Source organism: Haliotis cracherodii, unplaced genomic scaffold (genome assembly GCF_022045235.1).
Source record: "Haliotis cracherodii isolate W230 unplaced genomic scaffold, xgHalCrac1.p SCAF_26, whole genome shotgun sequence".
In the NCBI taxonomy this organism is placed as follows: domain Eukaryota; kingdom Metazoa; phylum Mollusca; class Gastropoda; order Lepetellida; family Haliotidae; genus Haliotis; species Haliotis cracherodii.
The window spans coordinates 4,960,690-4,978,656 of record NW_027266282.1 but is presented as its reverse complement, the minus strand read 5'-3'; the positions used below and the strand labels follow the sequence as shown (position 1 = coordinate 4,978,656).

Below are 17,967 nucleotides of genomic sequence, written 5' to 3'. Positions count from 1 at the left end.
ACTAATGTATCAATCTGAACACATTCCCTGAATCACCTGTTCAGTTTTAATTGTTTGGCTCGCCTGTACATTCCTGTACAAACATATTTCTGAACAAAGGGACATGTTGATTTTTTTAAAAAATATATAACACTTCACTTTAATGTATGCATTGTCAAGAGTATTTATTGTAACGCTATAAAAAGTATAAGGCGTCGTATTGATCGGGATCCATCATCACGTGGGGTGAGTCACGTGTAACTCCTCAGTGAATTATCTTTAAATGCATGCTTGAATTGTAAATATGTGGACACTTTAGTTTAATGGTGATTTTTTGTTGTTTGTATAGAAACTTCTAAGAACGGACTTCAGATACTAGTATCTTTCTTAATTGTATTTTAGTAACATTCCTGGAAGTGCTTTAACAGTTATTAATACGTGTCGTGTCAGTCTCTTGCACATTCGCGAATGTCCAGTTACAGAAAATAACGTGTGTGTGTGTATGTGTGGCTGCTTGTAGTTGTCGGACTATTGCCGATTTTATAGTACTAGCCCACTGAGATACCATGCAGCAGTTAAACATGAATACCCCACTCAGATACAGCAAACTGACTCCGAACCGACCAGTCCTTGTTTTAGCCCCTTACTGTCGAGCACAAGGCATGGTAACAAGTACCATCTTTTACCCTCTGGATGCCAGAGGGACATATATGTCCTTCCTCTACAACCCTCACTTTCAAGTCGAATAACTACAACTACACTCAACTACACTTTACAGTTTTGAATAAGGTGGGAAACTCCCTGTTCTGTGATATCATCCACTGGCATTTAAGGCCAAGCAAAAGTACTGAACATGACCTCTGAAAATTAGGTACATCGTAAATGTCGCCATTTTTTACACATGACTAAATCACCACTCACGGCGTTATTTACAGCATGTTTTGAAATCTAAATTTCGGATATTTACTCGGAGAAATGAATTTCAAATATAGCATATTAGTGATCACGGGTATCTGTCCTTTATGAAATCACCAATGATCATTCCAAAACGTCTCCGATAACCCTAGAATCGTTTAGAATGTTTTGGGAAAAACGAAAACGCAAACGCCGAAGTGAACTTTCCGCCATATTGGGTAGTGTTTACAAAATCACGTTTCAGGTACACCGGTTATGAGACGCCTGTAACATCACGTATATTTCAAACTTATCTGCGATACCTACATCCTTGAATTCCTCATACATTTTAGAATCAAATGACCAGTGGTCTTTGTCACCAATACGAAGTGGCTAGATGAAATCAAGCAAAATAAGTAAGGTGTGAAAACGAACGCTGTGCTCGAAAAACTGCACATGGTTGAAATGTAAACAAAGCAAAATTCAGATTTTACACAGTGTAGCATATTCTCCTATTTTGAGCTATCCATTCGTCTATTCGTTCAAGATATTGACTCAACATTTTCAGAATATGCATGGGAAGAGAATCGTTGGAAGAATTAGGGAATTTTAAATAGATACATTGCAATGATTTGATATTTTAAACAGAAGTTGTCAAAGTTACCGTTCTGGTTGACGCCATGACTGACGCAAAATCACGCACAACGACAACGGTATTTATCGGAATTCCTGACTATTTCCGTTTGATTCAATGAAAATTATGACAACAAATAACAGTACATAGATTGTCAGAATGTTTCTGATTACTTACATGTCACATTTATGTTTATACGATCCCTGAATCAACGAAAGTCCCCTAGTACAATCCCACGTACTGTGCAAAGTGTACACGCCATTTTGTAAAAGTGGGTCACAGGTAGTGATGTCATACGTCAACATTGTTGTACATATTTGGTAATTTCTTTGAGGTGAAGGTCCTTGAATGAGAGTGCACACGATCACTGTATCATGCTGTTTACAGTTTCAGTTATGGTGTATATGTTGCGTGTCTTTTATACATTTTTTCACACAATTAATTACACTTTGGATATTTGTCAATGTTCAAAATGAAATCATACGTACATATAGGCCACAACAATGTATGAACAAACCTTTGATAATCTGTTTGTTTGAACTTTGTTTACATAACAATGTAATAGGTTTATAGTGTCGACTACGATATTTCTTTCCTTTGGACAAGTGTTACAAGATGAAGTGTAAATGTAACTGCAGCATGTATACGTATGTTTTGGGATTTGTAATAAGTCAATATTATAATTCATATAACCAATGTCCATGAATAGCCGTTTCATTTTATTTTATAACTGAAACTGAATATATTACTTTAACAAAATGGATACTATTTTTCGGTAAAATATATGCACACATTTCTGAAATGTCTTGGTCATGGATTTGTCTTTTATGTCGTTGGATACAGAGAACAGTGATATCTAACAATTCGCCAGGTGCGCGTTAGTCACAAACAATTTACGAATTAATCCTCTCATTTTGCATTATATGATCAATGGTTTCATTCTGTTTTCAATATTGTGATCCCAGGATAGTAAACAGTTTACTTTATTTCTCCAGGAATTGTAAAATGTATAAAAATAAAACCCATGCCAGGTACCCCGTTGGTTCAAACGTATACGATTATCCTGATAATTCTATACCAATAGAGCTTTCTTTGCATCTTTTATTGTGTAAGAAAAAATAACATAATCATGAACAAATATATGTCCAATATTGAATATAATTTTGGTTGTTTTGAAATATTCTTTTTGGAATTTCATTACGTAAATTGATGCCAAACAGGTGCGTGTCTTGTCCAATTAGGATACACGATAAACTATCTAATTGTTTACATATTTAAGACATTATTTACTTGGTGAGAGCAGTCATTTTATGTTGTGTCGAAAAAGCGTCAAATTCCGCTCCACACGTCGAGATTTCCCATAACATGAACGAAAATTAGGGGAGATATATATTAATCAAAATACCAGTGTCGTCTTTTTCCGACGTTATCAAAGACATAAAACCAGCAATGACGTCAAAAGGAATGGTGTTATTTTTAGGGTATTTCATTACATTGATGATAAGGCTTGTGCTCCATTAATAATGATGCAACATTAGTCAAATTACACTTACACAATCAGGAGAATGTTGGAATCTAAGGACTAAGTTATAGGTTAGATAAGGCAATCCATTTCTCTATTACCTCCTATTTATGAAGTACGATTTCATCATTTCTTATGGGTATATTTTATAACTAAACGTGTATAGTTTCAATATCGATATTTGTGTTGGAATAGTTTGGTTCCTCCTGAACAAAACACCACGAAAATATATTGTCCTTACCCACAGCTAATTCTTACCAAGTGACCTGAGTTACAACAAACTAGAGCTAAGCATAGCGGAGTTATGCCCCCTTTTCTCTGTACGTGTGTAACCTCTCAGACACCTTTTGACGTCATAGAGAAAAATCAGTTTTCGTCATTTACGGCATGCTATTTTTGGAATTGAATGTATGTCGTTATACATACGCATATAACTCCATTTGATATGTAGTTATGTCGTTCAGATATTAGGCAGTATTTTGTTCGCTCACAGTTTCCGTAAAGCTTCGTAATAAATTTTTTTGTCGCAAAGTACTTTTATCGGTGTACCATAAAAAGCGGAGAAATTTACTGTTTTTCAACGCAGAATAAATTCGCGGACAACACTTAGGAGTGTCTGTTTTTAAAACCGGTTTGATATTTACAGTTAGATTTACACCATCAAATAAGAAATTTCATATTCTCCACCTCTGCGTAATTTTATAGCCAGAGGTAGATCCAGTGCCGCGTGAGCGCAATTCTCGCACAACCTTCACTTTTCCGATCTTAGGAAAATGTGGGTCAGAAAAAAAACTCGGCATCCAGAGGGTTAACGTCTTTTGGCATGACGCGGCCGGGGATCGAACTCCGGACCCTCGGCTCTCCGGGCGGATCCGGACGCTCTAAATCTAGACCACGTTGGCGTTCCATATATAACAGAAAACACAAAAAAACACAAACAGGCTATTCCAAGAGAACTATCGGTATGTAGTCATAGTTATCACTTATATTGTGACATATACATTTAGATTCAAACTGAATTCCTTGAGCACAACTTTACTTCCGAAATGTCCTTCAGAGATATATTTGTCCAGATACGTGCGTTTCGTTTTTTTCTTATTCTGCAATCCATTATAAGTATTTAGTCCAGTAGAAATTGACGTCATAATTAATTAACCCGGACATTTGTGATAACAACCCAATTATTGCACAAAGTTAATCTTCAGTGTGTCCTGGTTGTGTATACAAAACCCAAGAAAAATCAAGCTTGGGGAAATCAGTTTTTGAGGGTCACTAAAAAAGGGCCCTAGGCTTTGTTTTCAGAAAACTATGTGAAAGCAGTTGTGGGAAGATAGTACCGTTGCCAAGTAAACAAACAGCTGTCAACTGTCAAGCTTCAGTCAGAATGGACCAAAACTAGGTATGTATGAATAAACTGGAACAGTCAGTTGCCAAATACAGTTAAATATACCTTAGACACCATGTCCACACATTAAGTGATATAAATATATTAAATAAACAAGCAGAACATGACTTTGCAATCACTAAGCAGAAAAGATGACAGCATCAAACTCCCAGTGTTCTTTTTCTCCAAATAAGATTTTAAATGACAGTTACAGAGTTGCATGCAAATAAAAATGATAGATTTATACTGTCAAATCAACACTGGGTCTGTTTTTTTCACTCATTATAGCAATACTGAAGAAATCTAGATCTTTTTTCATGATGTTACTATAAATAGACTCCAGTCATCTATGTTTATATTTCATAATAATTTGTTTGTATGAGATTATATCCTAACCCCAAGATGTATAGCACTTATTTAAATTTTGATACCAATAATGTTTTCCAATTTGGACAACATTAGTGCTCAAATAAAAATAATTTTCAAAGTAAAAAAGGGCTTGTATTAGTGCCAAGGTCAAGGTCATACAAATCAGATAATGTTTTCTTGACAACATATTATGAATATGTGTATGTCAAAAACTTTTGGATGAAAATATATTGTTATAGGTAAAATATAAACTGCAAAGTGGCTGATTTCATTATTAATTCTAATGGAACTTTCTAATTAATGAATGTAATAATTATAAGGGGATATTTCTCTACTTTAGGGGCTAATATATATCTTTGAAGTGTAAGAATTCTGAATTTTCCATGAACCAGGTATATCAATGTGGATACTTTGAGATAGCTTATGTGTAAGCTTGCTCTATCTTTAATTTAATCTTATATCAAAATTTTAAATTAAACATGATAATGTCAATGTGACTGTAATTGAATTAAAGTGAATAAAACAAATTTGTCTTCAATTCATGGATAACTAATATATACATTTCTCAGAAAATTGGCTTTTATTTTGCCATGTCAAAATATGCTTAATATGAAATATTTTTTGTTTTATTTTTGTTTTATTTAATTCAATTTTTATATAGATATATTAGAAAAATATTACATGTTCTATTTGTCAAGGCAGTGCAACAGATTTGAAAATAAGAATGGTAGTGTCAATTAGCCGGATGAATTGATGTAGATGTTTCTATCTATCTTACACACTTGATTAATACAAGACATAATAACCAGCATTAAAATTTCTAATCCAATATTTACACTTTAAACTAAACATGATTATGTCAATTTAACTGTTATTAAAAATACATTGTTTTCTCTTAATATTCACTTTTATAAAACTAAAAATCTTGCCATGTCAATATATGCTTATTTTAAATTACAAATTTCATTTATCCCTCCTTTTCTTACAGATATGTTTGGATCCCCATTATGACTTGTGTTATTTGTCACAATGGTTCTGGAGAAGTCAAACTAAGAGACAAGGGTGTCAACACTTTACTCAAAGTTTCAGTTCATCGCAAAGATTCACTGCAATCAACTCTAAAATCAAATGAAATTAACTTTGTTCATGAAAAATGCAGAAAGTCCTACACAGCATCATCAAATATACTGAAAGCTCAGAAAACAGAAAACCATGAAAATATCCAGCCATGTGTTTTAAGATCGGGAGATAATTCTTTTAACTATAGGACTCACTGTCTCATATGTGCAAATGAGATTGATTTTGAAGATCTACAAAAACATCCGATCAGCAGTGGGAAAAGAAGTATTCTGCAGGAAACCCTCCTTGGCCTCTGTGAGAGTAGATCTGATGACAACGCAGCAGATGTTAAAGCTCGCATTATTGTTGCTGGTCATGACAGGGGAACCAGTGAAAACTCTGAGGCTTCAGCCAGAAATATTCAGAACACTGCTTTCACTACCTGGTGTGACCTACTGCCTGAGAGAATGCAGAATGGAAAGTTGTACACTGTACAAGAGCTGTTGCATCAGTATGCTGGTGTTCTGCCTTCTGGGATTCCACCCTATAGCCTGAAGCATTTTAAACGCCACCTCCTTCAGTATTTCAAATCAAGGATCACCATCGCAGAAGTAGATGGAAGACCAAATGTTGTGACTTTAACAGATGAGGCATGCTCTATACTTCATGAATCATATCATGAATCATATCATGAATCACAAGTTGATAATACAGCCAATGAAGACCTCAAAGCAGCAAAATCCATTGGACAGACAGTCAAAAATCACTTAAAGGACATGGCACCAAACACAGATGTGTATCCACAACCAGGTGAAATTGATATTGAGCTTCTTGAAAAACAAGTTCCACCACTACTTCTCATGTTGATGCAGAATATTTTTGATAAAACACGAAGTCCATCTGCCTGCCTCAGACAAAGGATCTTTATAGTTTCTGTATGTCACATACTCATGCAAGCTTCTCACCAGTCATTTGTATCTCCACTGCTCTTGTCTACTGGACTATTCATTCATCAAACAACACGATCCCGTGTTGCCTCGAATCTTCTGTCTACCCTTGGAATGAGTGTCTCCTATGACCAGGTCTTAGATTTTGAAAAAGCTGCAGTACTTTCTCAACAAAGTGATGATATGCCTCAAGCCTCACAAGGAGACGTCTCATCAGGATTTTGTCAGTGGGTTGCTGACAATTTCGACTATAATGAAGACACATTGAATGGGCATCAAGCAACACATGTTATGGGAATTGTTACATGTCAAACTCCAGCTCATCAAAGTCCAGTACAGATACAAAGAAGAAAGGTGTCTTCATCTGATTTACTTTTGGCTGGAAACTTTGGAAATATGGTGTATCCATACAAGCAACCGGCAAAGAATCGTATGTTTGATGTGAATTTTTTGGAATTACCTTTTCAGTCATTTCAGTCAGTCAGTCAGTAAATTCCTTCAACTGGATTCAATGTGGCTCTTGTCAAGCCTTTACAGCCGTTCATCACCTAACTGGCAAGGCTTTATGTCGGAGATTGCAAGTGGTCAGTGCATCTGCACATCAGTCACCTACAACCCAATGATACCGTTGAATCCTCAAACAAATGAGGCAGTGTACAGCACCATGAGGTTTGTTGATTCTCAGAGAATAAAGCTTGGACAATGTTGTGCTCAACTGACATTTGATCAGCCCCTTTATGCCAAAGGGTACAAAATCAAGACCGACAACCCCAATGAGTTTTCTCACGTTCAGTTGAGGCTTGGAGGATTTCATCAACTTATGTCCTACCTGGGTGCTGGTTGCAAATGTATGGAAGACAGTTGCCTGGATGAACTTTGGGCAACTGTGTATGCAAGGAAGAGTCTCCCAAAGATGTTTGATGGCAAGTCCTATTCAAAGACCCTGAGGGCATGCCTTTTGACTGATGCAGCACTCCATGTAACACTACTGGAATCTGACAAACTTGCAAGTGCTAATGACTTGGATGACGATGATGAAGTGTCCGTGCCTGAAGAAGAGTCCTCATTTCCAAGGACACAGCAGATCAACTGAATAGGCTTCAGCAAGAAATGTTTAAGGGAGATCATGACACCTTTGACAGATGAAACACTGAATCAGCTCCATGTGCAACTGGTTGAACTGAAAGAACAGAAAAGATCACTATCAAGGACAAGTAAGCTGTGGCTGATGTTCATGGACTTTGTTTCCATTGTAAGGATGTTTGTTAGGGCAGAGCGCACAGGTAACTGGCAGTTACATCTGAAGGCAACTGAAAGCATGTTGCCCCTGTTTGCAGCATCTGGTCACAACAACTATGCCAAGTTTTGCAGATTGTATCTTCAGGATTGTCTTTGTCTATGCTCTTGTCTGAAAGTACCAATGGAAGCGGGTCTGTTTACAATCCGAAGGAACTCAAAGCAATTTTGGAGTGGCACTTGGAATGACATGATCATAGAGCAATGTCTTATGAGAGCAGGAAAAACTCAAGGAGGTTTGATCAACATCACTCACAAGGATTCAGCAAGAACAAAATGGCTGCTCTCTGCCCATATTGTGGCTCAGTACACAGATGCTCTACGACTGATGACCAACACCTCCTCAGAGATTGTTGATCACCACAGAGATATGAATCCAGGCCGGATAAAACAAGATTATGCTGATTTGCAGACGTTCCTTTCATTTCTTAGGAGTCACAACCCTTTCATGGCAGCTCCAGAACATCAACTGAGAAATATTGCCAGTGAAGTTGTTGCAGTTGACAAAGTGAATGTTGATGAAGCATTTGAGATTGGAACAAGGATTCAGTTAAATATGACAGGAATGAAGTTTGGAGATGTTGTTTTGAAGAAATCATCGCAAGTTGTCACGTTTGCCACCATGAAGAAGTCTATCCACCTATCAGATGGAGCACAGCTGAGAATGTCATCAATGGAGCTTTATCAAAGATTATTAGCAATGACTCTAGTGAGTGGTCCCCCATCTCATGATGTGTTCTCGTTTGAACTTGCAGCAGTGTCACCAGCTCTCTTCCATGATGACGGATCTATGAGAAAATGCCAAAAGTCTGTCCTGGCCAAATATCTGCTTACACATTACCACAAAGAAGAAGCACACACCACAACGCCAGGCATAGTCATTGATGGATGCGCACTTCTTCAGCAGATACCCTGGCCAAAGATCGGTACGATTGAAGACATCTGCAAGATCTATGTTGAAAGTGAAATCCATCGGACAACACAACATCAGCCATGTTATGTAGTGTTTGACACATATGAAGCCACGACCACCAAGGAGCTTGAACAGAAGAGAAGAAAGATTATGAAAGTATCTGCACCAGACATAATAGTGAAGAACTCAACACCAGTCCCTCAGGATAAAGCAAGATTTATGTCAAACAAGCAGAACAAGCAGGCTTTAATCTACCTACTTGCAAAACATCTAGCAGCAGAAGGAATTCATTTTGAACATGCAGCCGAAGAGGGCGATGCTGATGTTGTGGTTGTAAGTCAAGCTATCAAGATGGCAGAGTGCACAGATGAAGTGGTTGTTTATGCAGATGACACAGATATCTTGGTGTTACTGATCCATCACAGCAAACCTGGAACCAATCTCTTCATGAAGTCAAAGGTACAACTCATTTCTATCAATCAGTGTAAACAAGGTCTTGGGGTAGACATGTGTAAATTTCTGCCTTTTGTGCATGCCATGTCGGGTTGCGATACCACTTCTGCCTTGTTCAGCCTAGGAAAAGTGAAGCACTTCAAGCTGCTGCAGTCAACAGACACACTTCATGATTCAGCATCGGTTTTTGGAGACGTGTCAGCTTCGAAAGACATGGTCACTTCAGCATGTTCAGCAGGTGAAAGATTTGTCAGTGCTCTGTACAACACAGTTGATGAAGGACGCTGCCTTGATGAACTGAGGTATTTATTTGCTGTCTCCACTAAGTTTGTACCTGTAGAGAGAATGCCACCGACAAGCAGAGCATGTTACTTCCATTCGCTTCGTGTTCATCACCAGGTTTCCACATGGATTCATCTTAAACTGTGTTGGACATGCATGAATATGGATTCCAAACTGTGGATGGGACCATCATTGCTACAATCACAGACAAACGTGTGTTTTCTGATGAGGTTATTGATGAAGATTAATGTGGACTAAGGAACGCTTTGCTACTTCCTAAATTTAACATTGCAATATATTTCTTCGTCTCTGATTCTCTTCAATTGTTGGTGACTTATAGCAATATGTGTGTATTGACGGCTGAAGAAGTACTGAGTGCTATGAAAAAGTGGTTAGTTATGTATGTGGAATGATTTGGGGACATTAACAGGATATGCATATTATTAATTAGATCCCCAAGAGTTGTACTTTGAACTGCACTAATGTAAGGCCAGGCGTTTTATATTTTTATGATTACAGACCCGCCGACTCTAATTTTTGAGAAAATGTCAGTTATTTTATTTGTTATCATCACCTTTTATTAAAAAACATATTTGATGTTATAACAATCTATTTGGGGTTAAATGAGCAATGCCTTTTGTGGGTATTTTCCACATCAAGTCCAAAAATTATTTTTGAGTTACATGAGACTGCCAGTAGCATAATTCAGGCAACTGAATCCAAATAAAGTATAAAACAAAAACTCTCTCAAAGATTACAAGAAACTGATGATAATGTTAAGTATTAAGAACTATTATTTATTGAACTTGTGCAATGTTAAGAGTAAGTTAATGAAATGCATAAGCAGCATTATATGTAGTAGCAGCATTATATGTAGTAGAGTCAATTGAAGGCGACCATCTTGAATTCAAGATGGCGGCCATCTTGAATTCAAGGTGGCCGACATTGACTATACGATAAATAAATTCAAATATTTTGTATCTGATCCAAGTAGGATTCCTAAGAAATGACAAGACAGACTAGAATGAAGACCACAAACAATATTGGTCTATGTAACCATGACAAATGCATTCCTGCTGATACTTGTGTGAAAAAAACAACAGACCCCACCCCCAGAACCATCCAAATAAAACATATTTCCCCAACCTTGATTTTCTGTGGGTTTTTTATGGTGACCAATAACATCCTTCTGGTGAGTGTAAACACAAATTTGGCCTGTTATCAGAAATGTCCGGGTCCAATGCAATTTCTACTGGACTAATTACCCGCCGGTCCGGCTTTTTCCTTACCCGAGCTTTTGCCCGAAACATTGGCCGCGTCCGGTCATCTCGCCATTTTAGGCCAAACCAAAAGACGTTTTGTCTTATTGGCGAAACTTTATCATTCAGTCTGGGCTATGAATTTAAAAAATAACAGGGTTGCATCGGTATCAGCTTTATTAGCTATTTCATTAAACAGAAACATAGATTTGAACCGTCTTGTAAAGATGGAAGGTCGAAGCTCAGGGGCTTGTAACGTAAATTTATATCAGCAACAAGATATATGGACGATATTTCATGTGTCGTGGGAAATATCATCTCCTTTCCCCAGTCACTCGATGAGAGAAACATGATATTTCAAGAGACAAATGGAACAGGCTATTTATTATACACTTTTTGTGTAATTGTCTTCCTGAAAATTGAATTATTTCATTACAAATGTAAACCTTGAAGCGTAAATTCTCCCTACTACCGTAAAAAGGAAGACAACAGTCATCTTCGGGGTAGACATTTGCGATAAAGGGAGACAATTTGCGGGGAGGTATCTCTTGTGTGACAAAAGTTCCGTCCAAGTGTTATGTTCACTGCAATGAAATTATCACTTTTCACAACTTCGGAAAACTCGCACTGACGTCTTTCACACTGAAGTATCCCCATGTTATGTGTTTTCGAAAGCTTAAGAAACATTCGTAGTTTTCTCTCTCATCACATAAAAAAACCCTTTAAAACATCTCATTCACTTATTAAAGACAACCTTCTCCCTAAAAAACCCAACAATCAATCACCCGAGTATTTACAATGCCTGTGGGGTGCTACATACCCCGTTATTTCGCGAGTAATCGCGATAACCATGGCCGTCCGAAAACGAATGACACCCGAAAACCCATGATCCGACGGTATATAATAAAGTATAATCTTTTTATATTGTAATGTAACAATGTTACGGTATAGTGACCATATTTCTTGTTGCTATTGTTTTGCGTTACAAGGCCCTGTGGGTCGAATGCCAATCGTGGCAAACTTCCAGAACAAGCCGAATCTCCAAGGTAACGAAAAGATGCGAATGGTGACGAATGAGCTTGAAAGGGCTGAACTCCTTTGCTCCCTCAATCACAGTTTGACCCTGCAAAGAAACTAACCTAATACATTTCTACGCGGATGGAAATGTCAACAGATGTAAAAGGATTTGATTAGTGATATTAATCTGCTGGTTTAGATTGCTTTCAGATATATAGCACCCATGCATACCTATGTGTTGCAGACATATAATTGATATCTGTATACGTAACCATGAATATATGACGCACTATATCAGGGGACAATGCACTTCCGGAAAGGAGGCGGAAGTGCTCTTCGGCTCGGCTGTCAACACGTGTGTTTTGTGTATGTGTTGATTTCGATGTGCTGATAGCGTACCATGGATGCCTCCTCGTCTGATGAACTTACATCAGATAGCGAATTGGACGAAATATTTGAATCGGCTTGGAAAAAGACGAGCGTGTCACTGACTCGAGACAAAATAACAATTAAAGCAGACTTGGATCCAACTGTTGTAAGTAATTCTGACCCAGAATCCGATTCGGAAGACCAATTGCCTTTCGTTATTGACAAGACCCCAGCACGGAAAAACGCGAGTACATCAAAAGAAGAGGAATGCATTGTTTTGAATACTGAATCACATAATCGAAGTGATAGTGAATCAGGTGGAGAGAGCGATGACGGGTCGTCCTTGTTCGTTATAGATAAGACACCTTCAGCTGAGGGTGCCAGTACGTCTAAGGCGACAACATTCATAGACGATTGCGATGAAGGTGGAAAACGGCTCACCAAAGAGAAACGGAATCGTGGAGAACATAGAAATAAAAATGACAGAGGAAAATCCGACAAAAGCCACAGGTCAGATAGCTAGAAATATTATCCATTATCAACTTATCATGATAATGATATTGTTTAAGGAGATATTTATAAAAGACATAGCTCCAGATAAGCTGCGTATCTGCATAAAATACGCATAAAAAATGCAGAAATATGCAGTAAAATAAAATCCAAGCGTATCAAATACGCAACGAACATTACAGATTCGCTACAAAAGTAAAACTTGTGCGCAACATCAAAATATTGTGAAGTAACCCTGCGTATTCGATTAGCAAATCAGCAACTTATTTTGAAATTATAAACGGACATTCTGTCAACCTTGCCAAACTCCACGATGACAGTTACATCATAATCATTTGCCATCCCACTTTCTTGTGGAAGTATCGTGGTATTTTTGAGTCCTATAATGCTCTCGAACCCACACGACACCAGTTTGCAGGGACTAGATGAATGTCGTTTTTAAATATTTAACCTAAATACCCACGTGTAAAAACTAGTGGGTAACAGAAATTTGAATACCCAGACAGAATTACTGATAACCAATGATTTTAAAATGCATGGGTAAAATACCCACAACTCCAAAAGCTTATCTGGAGCTCTGAAAGAGGTGGGGCAGCATGTAAAAATGACACAGTACTAATTTTTTCAAATAAGAGAAATGATAGTGTTAAACGCTATTTAGGGTCTGGTTTTTATTGGGAGGGGGGCTGGTGGGCATGGAAATATGTTGCATACTGTCATAATAAGGAAGAGAATTTATGGATGTCAACTTCTTTATCATGTTTATTATGAGGAACACAACGTTAAGAGTATATGCATACTCCTTCATCAAGTGAATGAAGGAGTAAGTAAGTACTCCGAAATGTTGTGTTCCTCATAATATAGAAGTTGACATGCCTAAATTCTCTTCCTTATGTGTATCACTTCTAAATGCCATTCAAAGACTTGTCATAATAAGGCTGGTTATTGTTGACTACAGATTAAACCATCATTCACTAAGTCACCTTTTAACCCACCAAGCTGATGATTCTTACAGTTAACAAAAGTAACGATGATACAGTTGAATGATAATATGCCTAAATGCTATCTTCACACCACATTTTACTCATTGTAGTATTATCACTGTACAAATAATACATTCTTTTCTATACCACTTACACCCACATTTTTTCTTTCTATTGCAGCATGGAACTGTCATCTTCTTTGCAAGTTAAATCAGACCCTTCGGATATATATATAAATTTTCACTCTATTCATGCTCCTCAGCCGAAATACAAGACTCACATTGAACGTCTTAGCAAAGAACATCAAGAGGTTGGTATCATTATGAACATGCAGATCATATTCTGCCACTGAAAAGGACTGCCTCCGTGGTCTAGCATCCACCCAGAGTGCGGAATGTCGTGGTTTCGATCCCCAGCCGCATTATACCAAAAGACGTCGAAAGATGATATTTGTTGTTATCCTGTCTGGATATTAAGGGGCTAAAACATTACAGGTCAGCTGGGAGATAGTTTAGTTTGACTGTGTGGGGTGTTCATATTATACTGTGTAATTCATTGGGTTAGCACTAGTATAAAATCGGCATCAGTCCGGACTAGTACAAGCAGCCACACACATGCATGCATATTGCTATATAAGTGCATTAATCTTGGACACAATGTTAAACCCCATTTCACCTCACCTCTGCCAGTGAACAGAGGCCTCTTCTTCAGTATCATACTTTGTTTCGAATACTGTTGATGCAGTGCAGAACTAGGCCACACTTTCTTAGAAAATATTTGGCTTACATTTAATTATTTTGAATACAAATTCGCTTGGGAACACAAAACTAAACATGCTAAACACAGATCAGTATTATTTTTTTATTTGGTTCTGTTAAATTTGCTGGAGAAAATGTAATCTGATTGTGTTCAACAATAATAATGATCAAGATCATGATGGTGAGGCATTTATTGGTTTCAGATAATGGCTAAGAGCGTGATCACCCCAGACTTTGAAAAGAAAGATGCCATTCCTACTAATGAGGAAGGATTTCGAAGAAAGCAGAAAGAACGGAAGGTTGGAACATAAGGGAATTTCAAAACTATAAGTATATCAACTATACTAGGCACCAAAAGGACCCGTGAAGATCCAGGGTAGAATAGGTCTTCAGCAACCCATGTTTGCCGTAATAGGCGACTATGCATGTCGTAATAGGCGACTAACGGATCGGGTGGTCAGGCTCGCTATGGATTGCTGCTCATTATATCAATCATTTGATTTATGATTGTCATTAGGTCTGGGATGAGTCCACATTTACAACCCGGGTACCCACTGTAGGTCACAAGAGTTGAGTAAAAAAATATCCAATTGGGAATTGTTTTAGCACAGTTGTGGAAAAAACTATTCAAACACATCAAACGATCAGATCATGCATATACTGAAGATGGCGGAAGCTTTATCTTTACTCAAACATATACAAGTCAAAAGAAATGTGTGCATCGTCAGAAAGAAATGCGAACATTAGCGACTTGTAGTGTAACCACTGAGCAATAGTGATTTTTGTTGTCGTCAATAAACAACGTATCACATGACTAACCACGGGTCCGAATAGTTATGTGGGTGTGACCCACCCCCTGAACCGAGTTTTTCGTCCCAGTCTTAATTGTCATACAATTGTCAAACTGGTGAGTGTTTTAAACAAAAATACTCAAACATACAAACATGAACTTTTTTTTCAGAAAGCACGAGAACAGACCAAGGGGCGGGGCTGGTATAACATGCCGATAGGTGAGCTGACAGAAGAGAAGAAGAATGATCTCATTGCACTGAAAATGAGACGAGCCCTTGACCCCAAGAGGTTTTACAAAGGGGACGACATCAAGGGATTGCCCAAGTATTTCCAGGTGCTGTCTTGAAGGAGTTATCTCATTATAATGCTTAGCTTTTCATGATGTTTCTTACAATTAACATATATTGCTTAATATGTACTTCACGAAAGAAGGTAAAAAAAACCCCAATTCTTTTTATACGACAGATTAACAATAGTTTTATGAAAAACTCTGGTGTTCTTTAATACCTTTTGAGTGGTACATACTGAACAAGAAAGTTTGGGATCATGATTCTTTTTGGGGATATTTGTTTTGTAGTGAAACTGAGCACAAAATGTCATTTCAAAACCTTTTTTTATTCCGGACATGTCAGTTAACTGAGGAAGTTGTTATGATCCAGATTTTAAAGTAAACAATGGTAGATCAGTTGTATTAGGTTTTAGGAATAGCTGTCACGGTGGCCATATTGAAAATAAGATATGAATCTTTTGGAAGAAATTCAGATGTCATCATCATTGATGGGGAGATGCATGTTCATGACGTCATTACTGAAGAGGTTTCTGGGAGATGCTTACAGTGCAAAAAAATGCACTTGATAACTGTCCAAAGTGCATAGGTCAAATTAATGTCCAAATGTAAAATGTCGTCCCCCAAAAGGGATGGCTGTCATCGTGGCCATATTGAAAATATGATGACAACCAAATGAATAAATTCAGGTGTTATTATTGGTGAAGATTCTGCTTCATTGCTGCGAGGAGAAGATGCTAAATGCCCGACAAGCAGGCAATGATTATGATAAGTTCACCATGTTCACTTGACTTTCTGTCAGTTTAGCTGAACACTTGACCATGTTGAGTTCTGCCCTGGCTGTTTCTCCATATAATGAGGATATTTCCTGTATCGGGTGAAATATGATGTTTCTCTCATCGAGTAAGATGTATCCGTGTCAAACCTATTTTCATTTTCCCTGTACTCGTGCGTTAATGAATTAATACTCAATTGACGTTAACTTGTCAAGTTCCCCGCAGGCAAACTTGTTGAAGAGTCCTAGACTGGCAGAGGACAGACACACCCTCTCATATTTTCAAATTAGTGAGCACCATTTTGACAGCTTTACGGCATGTCGTAAACATGCAATGGTCGTTTGACCGCTGATGTTGTTACAGTGCTCTAAACATTTCACATGGGCAAATATAAAAAAATGTGTGGGTGTGTTTGTTCAGTCCCGAGTCGGGCAGGGATGATAATGTCGCGATCGATTTATTATGGCCTTACTGAGAGATGTGTACAAGGCAACACTATTGCTTAAATTCCAGAAAAAAACACTGCCCATCTCATTATTTTGCCGTCTTAAATTCCAGTTTGGCACCGTGGTTGAGGATGCAAGCGAGTTCTACAGTGCTCGAATTCCCAAGAAGCAGCAGAAGACGTCCATTGTTGAGGAGCTGATGGCGGATGCAGAGTTCAGAAAGTAAGACCAACTGACTTGTCTGTCTTTAGGACTCTTGACGGGTGCACAAGAGTGGGCCGGTTTTAGACGGGCTCAGGTCTCAGACTTGTGTACCCCACCAAGAGCGACAAGACAGTCATACAATAGTTTGATATGCAGCAGAGAAGTATTTGTCTCTAACTAAGTCCATCCTCCGATACACACATTCACGCATACCGCTACACCCAGGATATTTAATGGTTGGTCCTTCATCATGATTTGTAGCAAGCAAGATATGTAGCATGATGTCTTGAGTCTTGATGTGTGTTGTGTAAGAGATTGTAAATTATACTTGCAATAATATCCGTAACGTTATTACAAAAATGATGTTTTGACTCTTTCTGTCATTGTTTGTGATATGTTGCCTTTTCCAGATATAATAAACGGAAATATGCTGAGGTTCAAGACCTCAAGTCGAAAGGGCTTGGGCCTTATAAGGGCATCCGAACTACGAAAATAAAGAGGAAGAAGAGGAAGTGAACACTACAGTAACATTTTCGGTGCAGATATTCTACTTGTGAAATAAATGTATTTACAAACAGAACTGGTTGTTGTGACATACTGGTTTAGGGTAAAGTACATACACCCTGTGCACTCAAAAGAACCCACTCGTCTGATGGTAGATGGCCAGATGGTGGAAATATGAATATGTGCATACACTCGAAATACAAGTATAAACACGTGTGGTGTCACCCTGGGCAACTGACTTAGTTCAAATGGGTCTCTGTTCACACAGCACGGAATGGGTACCTGATATGTGAGGTGGGTGTAAAAGTGTCAACACGTGTGGTGTCACACA

The 17,967-nt window shown here is 37.9% G+C and overlaps 1 protein-coding gene across 1 annotated transcript; it reads left to right on the top strand.

The window, feature by feature from the left end:
- The first annotated feature begins 12,352 nt into the window (after positions 1–12,352).
- LOC139473041 (deoxynucleotidyltransferase terminal-interacting protein 2-like) lies at positions 12,353–17,682 on the top strand. Its single transcript, XM_071255555.1, has 6 exons — positions 12,353–12,887; positions 14,051–14,180; positions 14,832–14,927; positions 15,590–15,754; positions 17,041–17,150; positions 17,543–17,682. The coding sequence occupies exons 1-6, from the start codon at positions 12,409–12,411 to the stop codon at positions 17,646–17,648; spliced, it is 1,086 nt and encodes a 361-aa protein (XP_071111656.1). The 5' UTR covers positions 12,353–12,408; the 3' UTR covers positions 17,649–17,682.
- Positions 17,683–17,967: the final 285 nt, after the last annotated feature.